At 43.2% G+C, this 19,251-nt stretch overlaps 1 protein-coding gene across 8 annotated transcripts in view; it reads left to right on the top strand.

Moving 5' to 3' along the window:
- The window catches only part of CADPS (calcium dependent secretion activator), a 204,182-nt gene that overhangs the window by 121,321 nt on the left and 63,610 nt on the right, over positions 1 to 19,251 (top strand). For 4 of the 8 annotated variants that reach the window (XM_054516002.1, XM_054516001.1, XM_054515997.1 and 1 more), the window contains exons 12-17: positions 2,392 to 2,579; positions 12,554 to 12,655; positions 13,483 to 13,546; positions 14,302 to 14,425; positions 16,822 to 16,890; positions 17,753 to 17,770. In XM_054516002.1, the coding sequence (XP_054371977.1) occupies positions 2,392 to 2,579; positions 12,554 to 12,655; positions 13,483 to 13,546; positions 14,302 to 14,425; positions 16,822 to 16,890; positions 17,753 to 17,770 (565 nt within the window). The remainder of the gene's footprint in view (positions 1 to 2,391; positions 2,580 to 12,553; positions 12,656 to 13,482; positions 13,547 to 14,301; positions 14,426 to 16,821; positions 16,891 to 17,752; positions 17,771 to 19,251) is intronic. The other 4 variants (XM_036390827.1, XM_036390824.2, XM_054515998.1 and 1 more) reach the window with 2 other exon arrangements.

Here is a 19,251-nt window from a genome sequence, read left to right as displayed (position 1 = left end):
TGTGTGTCACCAGCCCTGACCAAGCCTTGCTTTTCCGAGCTCCAGAGCTCCCCTGGCATTCCCTGCTGGTGCCTGGGATATGTCTCCTTATCAGAGCAGTTCAGCCTGTTGAACACAGTGGAGCTCCCTGTGCTCTGTGCCCTTTCTCCATTGTCCCTTCCAGTTTTCCTCATTGGAGATAATCTGTGAGGCCACACTGAGCTGCACCTATCTGCACTGGGGACAGACACCCCATGTGTGGCAGCTGCATTTGCCAGGCTGGCTGGGTGTCAGCTTGTTGGGCCAAGTAAATCTTCATCAAGAGTCAGAATCTGCCTGAAGATGTTGGGGATCTCTTTTAATACTGCTTTTCATCAAACCTTGGGGGTTTTTTTTAGGGCTGTGGGGAGCAGCATTTACTTGCTCCATTGGATCCCCATTCAGCAGCAAGTGTTTTATTTCCTACCTCTGCCATGCAAGTGAAGACCTCCTGGTCCTCCTGAGGCTCTGGGTCTGCTGCCTGTGCTCTCCAGAGGTCTGGGGCTCATCACTGAACCTCTGATCTCTGCTCATGCTTCCCCTCATGGCACCATGGCAGCAGTTATGGGTGTTTACCATCATCCCTTCTGTTCTCCTGAGAACATCACAGACCCCAGCTCAGGGGAGCAATGTGGCATGCTCCAGATCGCTGGGTTCAGCCTCTGCTTCCTTTGCCTCAGACTCTGATACTTGACTCCAGTGAAATCAGTGCCAGCCTTCCCATCACTGTCAGTAGAGCCAAGATTTCACCCCATAGGGAGAAATGAGTTCTTTCTTTGTACTAGGGGAATATAACAATTTCAACTGCACTTCTACCCCTATATCCAAAAACAGAGCAATCATGGCATTTCCATATTTTTACCGTGCCTGATCACCAAAGATGCGACGAGAGACAAGAGATGGTCTAAGGATGTAACAAACAGGCAACACAAAGAACTCCAGAATCAAGCATAATACCACCAACCAAAAAGCAGACAAAAATACCATCAAAAGTGGTGAAGGCAAATATACCCCTCCCAAAAAATAGCCTTCCAGAGGGCTGTCCCATCTGCATTGTTCTGTGTCTTCATTTTGAAACGTGCACTTCTAGTGATCCCAGCACTGTAGCTACTCCCTATATCTATCATTTTCCCCTCATTATTTTAATTCTTTTCTCAATCTGTTTTGGAGTTGGCCCAATAAGGATGAGCAAATCCTTCTCTATGTCTTTGAGCTCTTAATTGATATTTCTTCAACTCTTTTCAAAGCAGCTATTTTGGCATCTAGAAAAGATTTGGTGTCATCTGAGTGGTAGAAAATATATTTTAATCTTTCACAGCAGTGTTGTTTCTAAGATGTAGCATTTGGGGTAACAGATGGGGTGGCAAAGAAGTTGCCTATAGGGGCAGTGCTCTGCCTCAACTACTCTCCCGCCCGCTGCAGGAACTTTTCAATTAAACGCTGAAAGATTTTGCAGCTTGATGCATTCCAGAGCTGCGTCTTAGCAATTGTTTAGCACCCAAATTTCCATGTAAATATTGACAATTTTGTAGCATTTGAAAAGCAATCTATGAGATTATTCTTGTTCTCGTTAGCCCCTCTCCTGAAGGCAGAGGCACGCTCCACTTTGGCTGTCCCAGGACCTTCACTGGAGCCATCCCCTTGCAGGGAAGGGCGTCCTCCTTGGGAGTCTGGACGTTGCACCACAAGCCTTGTGTCACCAGCCCCTCAGGGTGATACAAAGAAATGGTCTGAGCTTCCTGGATGTGTAAAGGAATCCTGCTCTTGAGCAGAGCTCCCCTTGTTTCGGTGCCAAGGAGCTGGGCGATGTCAGAGCATGTCGCTAGCAGCACTCAATAAGACAATGAGAAACGTCCCTTTCTGATACTGCAGAATTGCCTTCCTCCATCTGCAGGACATTCCTACCTGCCAGATGCAAGAGAAGTCATTTTTTCAGTGTAATCCTCTGTCCTCTTCCCCCAGATCAATCTTCCTGCTCCCGGCCAATTGTACAATCCCATCCCCAGAATGAGACTACTGTTTCACACTGTTTAAATAACCAAACCTTGTCGTCTCTTAAAGATGTCTGTTTCTTCCTTTGTATTTTTTTGCTAGGCACTGACATGAACTGGCCTAACTTTTCAGCATTTTAAATGACATTTCCCTTTAATGGTAGCATAATATGTTTTTGTTAATGGTTGCACTGAGTATATGCTGTGTTTGAGTGATGATGTGCAGACTGTATTGTTTGAGTGACCTCTCTCCTTTTTCCTTAATGTAGCCTTAGGTTTGTATTTCTTTTTATTAGAACAGTTGACCACTACACCTCCAAGTGTGATAGCCTTTGTATTTAATAACTTATATTTAAAATCAAGTCTCTTTATTTCTAAACAGGGCTGGTTTAGTCCTGGCCAGGTCTTTGTGCTAGATGAGTATTGTGCACGTAATGGAGTGAGAGGCTGTCACAGACATCTCTGCTACCTCAGAGATTTGCTAGAGCGCGCAGAAAACGGAGCTATGATTGACCCCACCTTACTTCACTACAGCTTTGCCTTTTGTGCATCACATGTTCATGGCAACAGGTAAGGAATTCTTCTTGGCTAGCAGTGCCCTGCCAACAAGAGATGACTTTGTCAAATACAGGTTTCCTTGGATAATGCACAACAGTCCCCAATTTGTTTTCACAGTGGATGTTTGGCAGCAGCACTTCTAGTGGCATAGTCGGTTTGTTTGTTTGTTTCATTGCTTGTTTAATGTAAGCAGTAAAAATGCACATAGAGGATCCAGAAAGGAAGGTTTTTAACTTACTTGCCCAGGCACTTGCTAAGATGCAGTTCTGAAAAAGATACAGTTGCAGTCCCTGTGACTGTCACGGGTTGAATAAATAGAAGTAAATGATACACTGTGCTGATTTAATTGCTCTGCGAGAGGATCTGACAAGTTGGAGCAGTGAAATTTTCAGCAGTATCAAACTTCAGTGCTCAGAAGGGCTTTAAGCCCTTGGGCACCCATGGCTCATTTAAAGACCACGTGACATCAGTTCAGAAATTGCTTAGACATAACTAGAAATTTTATCTTGCTCTGTTACAAAGCAATTTCAGTTTCAGAAGACAGTTCCTTTCTCTCAAATGTGACAAACCTTTGATGGGAGGAACTGGAACTGTGTTTTTCCCCCCTCTCCGTTTATTTTGTTGACAGCTGTAGCATCTATTGCAGCTTCTTTTTCTGCTTTTTTTCTGTTAATTTATATTGTATACTTTGAGATATCACTTTGTATCTTACATATGTTGCTGAAGAAAGGAATATTATGAAATAATTAGGTGTTTTCATATACCTCTGGTAAATACCACCCTGAGTTACAACACGCATTGCCCAGGTTTCACATTGCAAGGCTGTCGCTTGCTTTTGCAGTTACTTTCATACATCTTGTCATGGAAACCAAGTTTTGCTTCCTTAGTTTCTTTTTTAGTTCTGACTTTCCGTTGCTCATTCGTTCTTTCTTTGCCAATTGTTATGTGATTTCAGTTGTTTCCTTTCAGCTTAATTTCCTTTTGTTTTATTTTGAGGTTTTTCATGCTTTCTTCTTATTTCTTTCACTTTTCCTGCCGGCCTTGCCCCCCACATTTCAATCATTCCCCCAAGCCAACTCATGGCAGAATTACTTGGTGGGTCACAGCCAAGTGCAGACGGTGAGGGGGGCAAAGCCTCTGCCACTGAAACGGAGACAAAAAAGGATTCCAAAAAGGAGTCCAAAAAAAAGAAGGAGCCCAAAACCCAGCCGAATCCAGAGCCAAAAAGGTAAGCAAAAGTGTGCAGTGCGCAGGAGTGTGTTGCAGAGGGCTCCTCAATCACTGAGCACACTGGGCAGCTGCATCCCCCTGGCTCAGGGAGACCTGACTCCAGCATTCAGGTCACACACTCTCCTGGGAGCTGGATAGCATTTGGGCACCCAAGTCCCACAGGGGATCAGAGACTTAGGTTTTTAGGTGTGTGTTTAGAAGATGGCTCACATGGTGTTTAGGGGATGGGACCAGCCAGTGAAAGTGGCTGCCCCATTGCCCTTTGTCCTAGGCAGGACTCAGCAGGCAGCTGGTTTGGGAACAGGACTTGGCTCAAAGCCCATCTGGCCCATAACAGAGAGGTGGTGGGATGCTCATCACAGCTACCCCATGTACCTCTGCACAGGGTCCAGCACAGCCAGGGCTGAAGCTTTCTCTTCATCAGGGTTGGTGGCAGGACGTATCTGATGGTATGGGCCAAGGTGACAACCTCCCATTCCCTCTCCATGGGGCTGGAGAGTTGTGGGCCCAGGAAAATGTCATGCTTTCAAGCCAGTCCCATGCTGTACAGCTATCCAGGGCTGTGTGTGGCTGCTACCTGTATGAGGACCTGTTGGGCACTGTCAGAGGGACAGTTTGGCCACGGATGGTCTATTCCAGTCACTCATTTAAAATATTCCAAGAAAGGAATGAGGTGTCTTGCTGTGACTTAGTTGTCTTTAGCTGACAACTGACTTCGCAACCGAAAGCTGAAGGTTCATGTTCCTTCTTGGTCGGTGCCGTCTCTCTGTTGCCTGGGGATTGCGAGAGGCTCTGTGTGGGAGCTGCAAGGCTGCAGCATTGCGCGTTCCCACCAAGGGCAGGCTCTGCTTAACACCCAACAGTTTGCTATGGAGTCTGCGGGGTGCAGCGTCTGGCTTTTGCTACCAGAAGGTCACAGAAAGGGACCACAGGAGGTCTCAGAGGAAAACGCGACTGCTTATCTCTGTGTCTACTCTAAGCAATCTGAATATCTGAGTGGAAGAGTCACGATTCCTTTTCAGAGAGCTGTTGAGGGCACATGCATCGTGCATTTGTGAGCTGGCTGGCAGAGAGCGATGGAAAGCCAGTATTTACCCATGCAGTCCTTACTGGCAGTTGTGATGTGTGTAAAGCCGTGCTTGCTTTAGCTCTGTCCCTCCCTCCCACCTGCTGTGTCCATACATTGCCTTATGACTGGCCCTGCTCTCCCCAGGAAACTAACAGGTCATGGCAGAGCTGAAACTTTCTGTGTAAAAGTTGTCAAGGTGGCAGACCTGCCCCAGGAGCCAGCACAGCACCCAACAGAACATCTTGGAGTGGCCATGTATTGCATCATTGTTGAGATACACAGTGGTCTGGGAAAGACTGAGTTACAAGACATTTTTGTGTTTAACAAAGGCTTCTTCTTCCATCGAATCTGAAAAAGTGTTGATTTTCTTCATAAAGAAGAGTTCCTTCACTTTTAGACAGTAAACACCCCTGAATGGGTGGTTTAGCTTTCCCTAGGATGAAGTTGGCTGTCAGACAGAATATGCCACCCAGTAATGAAGGTCGGGCAGGGAGATAATTTCATGTGGCTATCAATCTCCTGTATTAGCAGCAGACAGTGATGGAGCTGAGGTGGGCTGTCTGTTTGTATCGTGTTTGCATAAGGTCAGGCAGTGAGACAACAGTCGCTCGCAGTCAGCGGGAAGTGCAGGCAGGCTGTGGATGCTGAGGACAGCCTGAAGGTCAAGGCTGACAGGATGACAGGTGTCACTGTGGGGATGATGCCTCCTCGCCCGTCCGGCCCCCGCCTCGGCAGCGCTGCTGCGCGCAGCCAGGGTGGGAGCAGGAAGGCTGCTGCTGGAAATGCAGCTCCAGCTTGGGGCTGGCCCTGTGGCTGCAGCAGGTGAAGTGGTCAAAATGGGATTTTGTGGACAGTTTGGAGCCCTGTTGCCTTACATGTCAGAGTTTGGTCTCCCCTCTCCTTTGGGCTCATGTATCTTATTCAGAACCCTGACTTGATCTCTCTGTACCAAGGTTGTAAATCACTGCTATTTGCATGACAGCCCACATATTTTTTCTTTTAATTTCATCTTTTTCACAAGTAGAAATGGAGTTAAATGTAAATTACTTGCCCTAAGTTTCACCTCCTGAGAAACCTGACTATGCAAGTGCAGGGTGTGAGGAAAACAGGGACCAGCAAGAGCTATATCCACATGGTTTACTGCCCTCAGGTACTTGCTCTTCACTGAGACTGAGGAACTCAATGCTTTTTAATTGTTGTGGTCACTCATTCGTTGATAATGGAGTTTTGTCCACTTGGTATGACAGGATGCCTTTTGCAAAGACCTATCATTATGAAAAAAATGTTATTTCTGATGTATTTACATAGGTGACAGGTAGTGAAGGCACATAATTATCCAGACATCCAACAACACATGTTGTATGTTTATTGATGTCTCTTTGCTTTTGGTACCACCACTATGTTGCTTTTCTTTATCAATAGTCCTCCAGAGAACTAGCAGAGGCAAGAGCAGGAATGGTTTTGAAAAGACATTGTGATTTGGAATAAAATTGTGAAAGGGTTTACATGGCCACCAAGATCTTTCCCTGCCTTCTCTCTCCCTGTTTTCTCTGTCCTCATGTCAGAGGGCTGTGGCAGTACTGCCAGTGTTGTTTGACACACAGAGAAGTGATGTGTTAGAGGAGCCTCACTTCTTCCCTGTCTGCACATGAGAGAAGTATTATGGAACAGAAAGTTAAGCTCAGCTTTTCTAGGTCTAAAGTTAGTGCTTAAATCTTGAGCAGTGGCTTCTGTCCCTTGCAAAGAAGTGGCTTTCAGAAATGGCCTTGTGCTTTTTTTTTTTAATTTAGGCATAGAATAGCATTATTTATAAATGTTAAAGTTAACACTATGAAAAGCTCTTTTTGTGCTTGCTAATCCCAAACTTTTAAAAATCAGAATTAAATATTGATCATTTGCATGCTAAATATTAGCAGACTGAGTTTATCAAAATCAGGATGCTGGACTGAATTCCCTCCAGTCTAATAACAACCAAGTACCATAATCTTCTGCAAGTTGTTCAATGACTATTTACCTAGGGTTCAATCAGCTACAAGTCTCCCTGTTAATTAATTTGGTATATTAGTGATTTCCCTTTCTTGTGTAAACAGTATTTTATAGCCTCAAATTTGTTTTCAAGAAAAAACAATTTTGTTAACTAATGTTACCATCAGCTTTCGTTACTGTTTTTACAACTGTAAACCCAGCAGAAATATGCTATTGTCATAGGCCTTCAGGAGTTGAAAACTCCATGTGACATACCTGCAATTTTTTCCATTGTATTGTAATTGCATATCTGGTCTGTTTCACATAAAGATTTCCACACAGCTAGTTGAAACAAAAGAAATACAGGATTATTTCTGTCCCTTAAGCAGTAACTACACTTTATCACGATATCTTTGTGTGCTCCCCTAGAGCTGTGTTGGGTTTCTCATCAGATGCCCTGCCCTGGCTGCAGTAAGGCAGGTTCAGGCTGGCAGGGTATGATGCTCTGCCCTGTTGTGAGGTGCCAGCTCCGTGTCCCATCCAGCGCCGCGCTCAGCCCGTGGTGACACAGCAGGTGCTCCCTGTGCTGTCTGTCTGTGCTGAAGGGCTGGGTTGGCAGCCACCAGCAGGTCACCAGCTCAGTGCAGGAGGCTGACACGATTCATCACAATGGGTGTGGGATGGCAGGGCTCAGAAACCACCCGGCGCAGTGTGTCAGGGGTGCGGATGGCACATGAGAATCGATGAGCTGTGACTTGGCTCGGCGCTGCAGCGTGGAAGAGAGCCTGAGCGAAGGGGAGGCAGGAGTTGGGAGATTAAAGGGTGCCCATGCTCAGCAGCACCTCGTGGGCAGCTGGGGCAGCGCCCAGGAGCACTGGGCTGAACAAAGGGCTTCTCACCGACCTTTCCCACACGATGTGAGTCCCCAGAAGAAAGGGGAGATGGGGAAAATCGATGTTTGCTGAATACACTTTTTTCCTAGGGGTGTAGGCAGGTGGGCTCTTTCAGGTCTGGTCTGCTGGGGGAGATGTGAGAGGCAGCCGTGATCCTGCCCACATCCCCAGAGCCCATCCTCGTGCAACCGGTGGGACTGTGCAGGCAACTCCTCCCGCGAGGATGCTGCGAAAGCCTCTCCTGACACATGCCGTCCAAGGCACTAATCATCGATGTTTACTGTATAGCTCATATGTGCTGCACCTGGCAACCAGCAAGGGAGCTGAAGGCAGCACGTGTTTTATATTTGAGTTGTTACTTAAAAAATCAAATTATTTGCATCAGTTTTTGACATTGTTTTTTTTCCCTTGGCTCTGCATGCCAGGGCTCACAGTGCGTGCAAAGATCTGTTTGCTACGTGTAAGCAATATTTTCCCCAGTTAAAAAAAAAAAAAGTGTAGACAAGTTAAACATAAAAGGTGTAAAAGATGATATGTCTTTTCATTTAGAAGCCGACGTGGTATTTCATGGAGGCTTATGTCAAAGAGATTAACGCACTGGAGCTATACTGTATATTTATAATTGCATACAAATGCATGCTATTGCTTCATATATTAGTCTTTGTTAAAAAATCATTTTGATATATTTGTTTTAGCAGCATAACTAGCCCTGGGGGCACCGGGTATAATTAGAAAAGGGCATGGGGGGAGGCGGGACTTGTAGAATAAAGCAGTGGCCTTAGGATCACAGGTCCTAATTATAATTTATAATTAACCCCAGAATTTGCACAAACCATCTAAGCTAAACAAGGACTATCATTTTTGCTGTTTAAATTGCAACCCTTTTTTTTTAATTTCACCACCTGCTTTGTTGATGTTGTTGTTTTTGTGGTTTAAAACTTAAAAACATGGGGGGATTAGGAAAGTGGCATTTAAAACTTTTCATATGAAATATTTACTGTGGGAATTTACTAGTTTAGAGCCAACACAGTGAATCTGCAGCAGAAGGAGTGATCTGAAACTTGTTTACTTATAATTAAAAATCTCGCTAGTTATTTTTCTTGCCTTTTTTGCCCTTCTGCTTCCCTCTCTGCCCACAGCTTCTGCCGTACACCTCAAGCACCCAGGAGCAGGAGCTATAGAGAATTGGATGGAATTGTCTCCACACAGATGGGGACATTAATGTTGTTTGTCCAACTGAATTCATAGACCCAAACCCACTTCATCCCTCACGCATTCGTATATACCATGTACGTCCAAAACTTCTGTTCCACCCTTTTGCCCTCCTCTCACTTCTCATCACTGCTTCAGTGCAATAGTGATGTGGTTGTGGATTGTGCGTGAGAACATCACTTCCTGCAGCTTCGAGAGATGCTGCTCGCTGGTGGAGTTGATGCTTCTGTACATTAGATTTAGATCAAATAGCTAGTATCAAAGTTGAGCTGGAGACCTTTGCTGAAAACAAAATTGCCAATAAGCATGAGAATGAGCTGTGCAGCTTGAGCTTCTCCTGGGGATTTTTTTCAGTCCCATCAGCCATGTACCGAAATTGTCTAGAGCACAGAAGTGAATCTTAAATTACAGTGATGCTAAGCTATATACCCTTTGTGTTCTTGCAAAAGGGAAAATAAATATGTTCCCTCAGAAAGATTATATTTTCAAAGTATATTTGACTTGAATATTTAATTAGGTTTCAAAATTATCGAGCTAATAAATTAAGTGGAAGGCTTTGGGTAGTGTTTTTCCAGTTCTATCTATATCCTGCATTTGTCACTAATTAATGAGTTTCTAATGCTTCAGCTTCTGGGAAGATGAGCAACAAAGATTAACATAACTAGTAAATCCAAAGATGTGCAACTGGGTTATAGTATTTGAAATTTGACAAAAACATCGGAAGTATTATTATTTGTGACATGGCTCAAGATGGGGGATTGTGAGGAAAGCAAAGATGACAGAACTGGTGCTAACCACTGTGACAACAACTTGAAAAGCAGCCGACATGACATCTTTCCTATCATGCTGCCGAAAATGTCAACTTTGTGAAGGACAGTGAGAAAATGGTTTGCCGAAAATCTGAAAGGTAGATTCAAGAGATGCTCATCATGTCAGATGCAATATAGTCCACAGCTGGGTGAGAAAGGGAGTCCTTGCCATGGTGATGGCTCTCGCTTGGCAGGCCCTTCCAGACATCCACACTGCTCCAAAAATGGCTACAGCTGACCTGTAGATTGTCTTAAGTTTGCATGAGATGTGAGAGTGGCTTGTGCTTACACCCAGCGTGGAGGGACTGGTGGCCAGAGCCACTGGGTTTGTGTCCTCCTGGCTCACAGGAAAGGGGAAGCCCAAAGGATTAGGCTTTCCTTGTGTGTGTGTGTTTGTGTGTGACTTAGGGGTTTGGTTGGCATCCCTTCAGATGTTGTGACTTGGGCAAAAGCCACATTGGCCAGAGGTTTTCTCTCCAGAGCCCACCCTTTGTCTTTGTGTGGGTCAGTGATGCTTCCAGAGCTACCACTGCCTGGCAGGACACACCTGATGCTGTCAGGTCAGCCTGTGCTGGGTGTCCACATGAGATGTTGTGTGGTGAGTGCTCTGAGTACAGTGAGAGGCTGAGATTCATGTGAGAGGGCTGTGACCCAGCCCAAGCTGTCAGATCCTGCCATTAAATCTCACCAGTTGAGGTTATTGACCTAGCAAAGGGTGAGACAATTTTCAGACCATTTCCAGTCCCACAGCAAATCACTGCCAGGGCAGGCAGCTTTTACTGCCTCGTTTGTCAGTGCTGATACAATTAACCCAGTGACACTCTGAGCTGTTGTGGGTACAGGGCAAGGACCAAATGCCAAAAGTCAAACGAGGGCTTCAACCCTGCACCTTAATGTATGGCATTTATTGTGGTCTGCCTTGAATTATCTCTCTCTGCCTAGGAGCAAACCAGGCGCTGTGAGGTGCACAGCATCACAAAAGGCATGGACATCTCTATCTGAATATTAAATATTTTATGGAACTTTGGAATAAATTATATTAAGCATGTTAAGACATTAATTTTTGTTCAATATCTAATTTGGGTTTTTTTGTGGCTTGCTCATTTTTTCAAAATAACTGGTACTAATTAGTTACTAATGAGACCAGATCCATACTTCCAAAATTGTTTATGAAATGTGTTCCCCAACTGAGACATTTTATCCAAGTTTCAGCCTAAATCTTTTTTTCCTGTTTTTTTCCTTAATACACAACTGAATTTGGCAAATAATCAAAGAAAGATTCTGATTAAATGCTGTTTAACTTTAAATACATGCCCTGGTATTCAAGTATTTTTCTGTGTCCATGCTGCAAGTTTTATTTAATGTATATTTAGCTTTAAAATTTTGCAGTAAATATCATCTACGGTTTGCAAGTTCCTCTTCCCAAATGTTTTAATGGTTTATTCACCTGTGTTGGAATATCAGAGTTCATATTTATGATATTAAGAGCTTAGTAAATGTAGGGTCGAGGAGAAGTGATTGCACAGATTTTATAGATTTTAATTTTTTTATAGATTTTTTTTTCTTTTTAAGTTTAGGGCCTTTGATTTTTTAAGAGGAAAATAAAGCCAACCAATTAACCCCTGACAGGAGGTTCATTAGAAGCTTTGTAATCCCTTGCCAAGTCTTTTGTAAAGCCAAACCAGTCTAGTACTGCGGATTTATGCAGCTTAAGCTGAACACTGGGGGAGGCCTTTAAGTAAGAACATTTGTTCAATTTTAAGATGTCTTACATTACCTCAAGATTGCCTGTGCCGGCAGAGTTGCCCAGGAGCACACAGATCCTGAGGCTTTGCTCCGCAGCGGTGGAAGCAGAGCCAATGATTGTGTGCCTGGCCGATCCCTTTGGTGGATGGGTGGATCAGACTCGCTCCCTCCTCTCGCCTGGGATGCTCTGCCATGTGGGTGTGGGGGAGAAGGAGGGGCATTGGGTGTGTTGGCACCAGCAGAGGAACAGGACAGAAGAGCACAGGGATCAGGGCATTATCCAGCCCCCAGGAAGAGCCCCAGCAGGGACTGTCTGCACACTGTGCTCCGTGAAAGATGAGAAATACCCCAAGGCAGCAGGACCTGGGTGTCTCACAACACACTCCTGTGCACTCCTCAAATAGAGGGGCATCAAGTAGTCTGAGAAAATTTGAGGTAAATTGCATAATGTGTTCGTTTTTATAATTTAAAATTAAACTACTGAAGAGGCATTGCATTTCCAATGCAAAATGCATGTCACTCTTCAGGCACATTTCAGCAGAATATATTGAAGATGGTTCACTTCAAGAAACCTCTATAATGGGGTGATTCAGCAGCTAGGAAAGAGTGCAGAATTTAATATTCTGTTTATATATATATGTCATTGATATTCTTTTATACTGTGAATTGTGTTAAATTAGCAGCTGAATTTTTCTGGAGAAATTCAGTCCCTATTTTATCAGCAACCAGCTCAATCCTGACACAAGAGCTGGCATTGCACTCCCTGCATATACCTGTATTTCGAGGAAAATCTGCTTTTCCCAATTTCTTAAATAATGAAAATAAGGGGGTGGGGGGGTTGTCCACATCTAGATTATCAATGTGAGAGGGAAACTTGTTTATTTGTTTATTTTTGATACTTTGGCAGCAGTGCTGCTGCAGCCACCCCTCTGTCAGCATGGCACATCCTCTGTCCTGGGTCTCACAGTTGCTGAGGGTCCTTTTGGAAAGGACAGTGTGCTGTGGGATGAGGTCCCAGGGTGCTGAGGTGGAGTCTGAGTCATTGTGGCATTTCTCCTGCAGGCCTGACGGGATAGGAACTGTGACCGTGGACGAGAAAGAGCGCTTCGAAGAGATCAAGGAGCGGCTCCGGGTGCTGCTGGAGAATCAGATCACACATTTCAGGTAAAGGCACAGAGCCCAGGCTGAATGCAAGAAGAATGATTTCCTCACAGCTCCCTCCTATAAGCAGCAAAGCCAAAAGGCAGGTTTTGAATGCACACAGGAATTTTGCATAAGTGACACAGACCTACACAGGGCAGTGAAGCATGTTTATAGCTGGCGTGTGATTTTAAATATATATCCTTTAAAGGATATTTCAAACCATCTTGCTCCCATAAGCATGGTAAAGCTGTGGATTTTGTCTAAAATATAACAACAAAAAATCCCTTATCCTTATCCTCTTATTTCTCTCTTCCTCTCTGCTCAGTTATAACCCATTTACCTTCTCCCTAGTGTTGACAGGCAGGGCTTTCTGCAGGGACATCACAGTATGGAAAGATACCCCCCAAAAAAAGGATGAATGGCCCCCAGCACACTGATCAGGTCAGGCAGGCTGTGCACATTCACACAGATGGGTAATGTGCATTACCTACACCCTGGTGCATTGCCAGGTCTCCAGCTGGAAATAAATGTCCTTTCCATAGGGTCTTTTTTCCCCCCATTTTTAGAAGAAGATGGTATTATCTCTCCAAGGAGATCTAAAAACTCTCCAGGTAACACCCAGATTTAAGAAACTGCTAAAACTCTCAGCTTATTACTAACCCATATTCTCTTTTCTACCTTAGTCTACACCCACAAGGCCTTTCAGAAAGTTACCCTATAGAAAGACTGCTCATTCCAGGCAGAGACTAGAGAATTGCTTGGACAGACTTAGGAAAGCATCCTTATGGCTCAGGAAAGGCTTGTTCATGTGCACTTGGTCTAATGCTAAGATGATGTGCTTTTTCTAGGTATTGCTTCCCATTTGGCCGTCCAGAGGGTGCACTGAAAGCCACTCTGTCACTGCTGGAAAGGGTAAGCACAGAAACAGCAGAGAGTAATTAAAATGACCTATTGTCATGTATCCTTCCGTCTCAAAAAGCTTGAGGAGCTGTTTGCTTTGCATAAGACATCTAATTAATGATTTCTTACACTGAAATGTGGGGCTTAGGTGGGGTTGGTGTCTCCTGCCTCAGCTGAAAGGCAGGTGTGTAGCCTGACCACTAAAGGCACAATATTCTGTCTGTGTTGTCAGGTAAGGGTGGGGGGTCTGCCTGGCAAAGATCCACATCACAGACCTTTGGCAGCAATGCCTGGCTGCTGCCTGGTGAAATTCCCATCTTGAGGCAGACTTGCTCCCTCTGGATGTATAAAACCTGCTCGCCATGATCCTCCTCCCCATCCCCACTCCAACATCCTTCCCACCTCTGCTAACCTACAGTGTGGCCAAGTCCAGATCCAAACCCAAGTCAGTCAGTAGAGCCTGGAAAGGGCAAAACATTGTTTGGCACTGGGCAAGTTGTGATAGATCTTAATGTCATACACTAAAAAATCATCACAGACTTCAGCCCCTTTATTCCCCTTCTGTATTTACACTTCAGGGTGTAAATACAGAAGGGGAATAATACAGTCCCACATCTTAGGCTGGCCAAGGTGACCTTGTAGTGAGTCCTGTGATTGTACACATGCCCTGAGAGCCACACAGCACTAGCATAGGAATGGATGTTTGTGCTGGGCTTGGAGAAAAGCAGTTCTGTGTGCCACAACAAATCAGATTTTCTTGTGTCAAGGTTCTGATGAAAGACATAGTTACTCCGGTCCCTCAAGAGGAGGTAAAAACAGTCATCCGTAAATGCTTGGAGCAAGCAGCTCTAGTCAATTATACTCGACTATCAGAGTATGCCAAAATTGAAGGTAAGGCTCTTTCTTTCTGAAATTAAAATTTTTCTTATCTTTCTAGGTGGCAACTTAGGTGGCTGGGAGCTCTTTAAAAAAAGCTCATTTGCTATTTACTCTCTTGTCGGTAAAGCTGTTGTGATTCAGAATCTTTTCAGTGGTGTTGGCTTCGGAAGCAGTTAAGAATGGAAGCTATGCAAATCATTTCTTTTTCTGGAAAGGAGAGAGGAAACAGTTAAAAAGAACTGTAGCTTTTTTTTCCTTTGATCGTTAGTGCATTTGGCCAGTGGTGTAGTATTCAGACTCACGTCGTGGTTTTAAAAAACAAATTGAAAAATACTTGGGATGTCATCTTTACAGCTGAAGGTATACTGCAGCTAATTGCTTGTGACACTTCAGGAGACAAATGAAAAATAAAAAGCTGAAAAACTGTTTAATCTATGTTTAATCATTTGTAGCCAATTTAAAATGTCTTTTTTTCTGGGTGTGTTTCATTGTCTTAGCAGTTTGCATTGCAGTCATTGATCAGTGATCCCATACTTGCATCGGATTTCTTTCTTGTCACTCTGAATCTGGCAAAGCTGATATTTTTGACCTTTTAAGTTATGGGAGAATAATAACCAGTGACCAGAGACACATGTAGCCATCAAAAAGACATTTTAAAGTTTGCTGGAGGATATGTGTTACTGAAGCTCTATGATTCAGTCGTTCTTTATATGTTATCAGTTTATGTTGGTACCTTGTTGGCTGCTGTTCCCGACTTCAAACTCCCACCCAACTTTTTCCAAGTTCCCAATTAATTAAATCTGTGTGTTCCAGATGAATGGTATGTTCTGCTCTAGACTCTGGGTTTCTGTCATGTGTGGTGTGAAGCTTTCCCACAGCCAAGATTATTGTTGTATGCCTATAGGACAATATTGAGAGGAGAAAAAAAAAATCCCAAACTAAAACTCCCTCTGATTTGTTCTTCGTTCTTGTTTACATGAAAAATTGGGTTGTTATTATATGGCAAATTGTCCAGGTTCTGTACATGACATGTCCTCTCTTTTTCCATTTTTTTTCTGTCTAATGATGCAAATTGTGTACCAGTGGTAATGAATTCATTGTTATGCATCCAGTGAGAAACACTTAAGAATTGGGCACTAAAAGGATGTTTATCAACTCTTGACTTGGTAATGAGTGACAAAAATAGAGAAGGAACGAAGGTTTCATAAGCACTGTATTATCAGACAATTTATCGAAGTACTCAACTTCAGAGGATACTTTAATTGGTGTATTCTGTAAAATGCAATGTTTAAATATACTTGACAAGGATGGAGAAGGATTGAGAATCAAAAACAGCTTTTCTGTTGATGGATGCTTCTACCCAGGGCTGGCTCCCTTAGGTTCTCTGTATAAATATCACTAACTCGTTGGTAAGATTTGCTCTCTTCTTTCAGATAAATCTATGCAAAAACAAACTTTATGATCTGTAAGTAAAAATGCATTCATTTCCAAAGTAGAACAGTTAGTGTGTATTTTTCCTTTTGTGCCTCAATTCTTCTTGGTTGTGTTAATTATCTGCCCTCTCTTTTTGCACTGTGACTTTTAGGTCTGGGAATACTTTGAAGCAACAAACCTATTTTTTTCCAGCTGCCTTTTCAGAGAAATAGTTCATTCCACACTATCTGCTCTCTTCTGCTTTTCTCCTCCTTTATCTGTGATTGGCCACAGCCACTTTTTGATGCTATTTCTACAAAAGTGGTTGTAACACCAATTTCCAAGCATGCTGGGATTGTTAATTTGAACAACCCAACATCCGCCAGCTGCATGCATCAGGTTTTCTCTCATGAGCATAGTCCACTGCATATTCAAATACTTCCTTAGAAGAGCAAATGACAAGTTTACCTTGGTGAAACACATTCCTGTTCACTGGACATGGCTTTGAAATCTTGCTTTTGAATGACATTTGAATAGCCACGTGTAAGGCACTTTTGTCAGAATTGCAGAACCAAATCAGTGGCAGCAGTGCTTAAGGCTATGCTTATGAAGAAATACCTGTGAAAGCCTTAGATACTGAAGGCTGAAATCCTTAGTATCTTGGAGCCTTAAACCAATGAAAATCTATTTCCCTCTATTCATGATGTTTTGATCATTATATTCTTGCAAACAGTTCAGAGCAAACCTCTAGAGTCATGGTCACAGCCTCTCTTGTGACTCATGGGCATGCTGAATGGTTAATCCAGTAGATCTCAAATTTTAACCCTCCTTTTTATTTTTCTTTCTTTTTTATTTTCTTCTTTTTATCCTGTGTGTATCCCAAAATACTCTGTGGCTTTCCTTTTAACCTGATATGAAGTTTTCCTCTGACCTATAGCCTGTAACCTCTTTACCTCTGACCTAAGCCTCTTGCATGCCCAAATCCTCTTTTATAGGGAAAAAGAGAGAAATGTATGAGCATCCTGTCTTCTGCTTGGCCTCTCAAGTGATGGATTTAACCATTCGTGAGTACCTACCACCCTCCTCTCCATGCTGTCCTCACTTTCTCTGTTCTCATTGCCTCAAGAAAGTCCAGATCCAAACCAACTCACTCTCCTTGCTTCAAGTCTTTTAGCATTGGCTTGTCTGTTGCTTCTGTCTGTGAAACCCAGTGTGAGAAGTCCAGTCACTTTCTATCAGCCTAAACCAGGTTAGACAATTAACCCATCTGTTTGTGACAAACTCAGACTGTCTGTAAGTTTTTTCAGTTCTTCTTTATGTCCGTGACCTGAATGCATTTTTACTTTGCTTCTGTGTAACCCCAGTTTGTAAAGTGCTTGTCACTGGTACACAATCAAAAGGTAGCAGCTACATTGTGGAGAAGTGAGCTAGAGGTCAGATAAAGGACACTTGGAAAAAGCCATCCCTTTGCCTGCGTATGAAATCTTTACCCAATCCTGTGTATAAGATGGTGTAAGGCTGTCCTTTCTCTGTACATCAGATCTTAATGTCTCCTGTCTGTTAGCTCTCAGCGAAAGGATGCACTCTACTTGCTCTCCTCCTCGATTTTTTTACTACTTACTCCTTTGCACCGAGCTCTGGAGGGGACACCCCGACCCTGCTGTCACTCGGAGACCCCCTCTGTGTCCTCAGAGCTCTCCCTCTCTGGTTTTCTATTTGTGCAGCGTTTTCTCTCCATGAAAGGAGCTTCCTTTGGTAACCCCACGCTCGGGGGGGCGGGGGGCGAGACGGGGCGACTTTTCTTTTTTTCAAATGTCATATATCACGCATAACTGGGGGGCTGTGCGGTCCACTTGCTCATTAATCCTGCATATCTGTTCTTGTTTCTCTCTTTTCTCTCCTTGTTGCTTTCTCTCTTTCATATAGAGAATCAAAAGGACGCAGGTGAACAATTGTATATGCATTATAAATTGTTAGGACTGTTGAGTTATATTTATTTTGTTTTCTATTTTCATAGCTCCTTAAGATATGTACTCCTTCAGGCTGAAAATGGAGATGCATTGATACTTAAGGAGTTAATTTGTGCTGTCTACATAATCTCCTTTTCCTCCTTTCATAGAATAGAATGTAGATTAAAAATACCCTGTAGAGATGTAGTGCCTTCTTAGGAGACAGTTGTAGAGGAGAATCTAGTCTTTGTAAAGAGAAGGTTTCTTGTTTTTCAAAAGAACTGCAGCTCATTTTGGGTGAAAAAATATTGGTGATTTGGCCATTAATCTTCCACACCTAACAAGCACATTTATAAGTAAACTAACGTTCATTTTTGGTTTTCATACCTTCTGTTTTCTGCCCTGATGGGAGGACTGGGTTTTTCTTTATTTCTTTATTTCTATTTATTTGTTAATGTGTAACAAACAATCTGGTGGGACAGAAGTCATGTTTGTCTCTTGTTTATAACCTGTGGTGACATGTAACAAGGCAAAGGCTCAGCTCAAGTGCACATCTCTGCAAAAGGGATGGTGGAGCTCTGCAGCCCCTCTTCTCGTTTCTGTTGTATCCCAGAGTCCTAGTTCCAAAGTCCTTGAAACTTGAACTGTTCATTTCTTTTTGTGAGTAGATTGTTCTGTTTTGTGGGGAAAAAAGAAAGGGTCTGGTTGATTTCAGCTCTGTTTGCACAGGGAAATTGCTTTAGAAGAGCAGTACAAGAGGCTGGGTCAGGTTCTGGCTTCTCCAGACCTCCTCAGCTCAAATTTGGCCCATAATCTATTGCCTCATAGTAAAATGAATTGCAAATAACAAGCAATATTTAGAAAATGCAGACTAGTTTTTTCTTACATTTATGAAAGGTGCAAATAAACTAAAATAAATAGAACAGTCCCAATTATTACCATTAACTGTAAAAATTAGAGTGAGCACAGGCTGTTGTGCATTAAGCACAATAACTGCATGGAGCATCGTGCTTGCTGCAACAACCTGTCACGTGCCTGCAGTTTAGAAGTTCAGAATGACATTCCTATGGCCCAGCTTGGTTAAAAATAACCTGTTTCTTCCCAATGCTTGGAGCAAGTGAAAGGGCACAGGGAGTTGTGACTCCACTGCTTTCTGCCCACGAATCTCCCTTGGTTTTAAATAAAAAATTTTCAGGCAAGGTCAGCAGGACTCACTTGAAACTGGTTCCTCAGCTTAAGTGGAGTCAAAAGTGTCTGGGGTTTGGCCTGACTTTTTTATTTTGCCAGAAGCAAGAATAAAAATAATACCCTGAAAACAACTTCTTGAAAACACACAAGTGCTACCCTTTAGTTCTCCTTTCTCCTGAGAAATGTGTAATCTCTTGCCTTGCATTAAAATATTGAAATAGAACATTAAACAGGGAATTGTGCTAAAAGAATTTAAAATAAAATACTTTAATTATTAATCAGACAAAG

Source organism: Molothrus ater, chromosome 11 (assembly GCF_012460135.2).
Source record: "Molothrus ater isolate BHLD 08-10-18 breed brown headed cowbird chromosome 11, BPBGC_Mater_1.1, whole genome shotgun sequence".
In the NCBI taxonomy this organism is placed as follows: Eukaryota; Metazoa; Chordata; class Aves; order Passeriformes; family Icteridae; genus Molothrus; species Molothrus ater.
The sequence above is the reverse complement of the archived record's forward strand: the minus strand, read 5'-3'. Positions and strand labels throughout refer to the sequence as shown.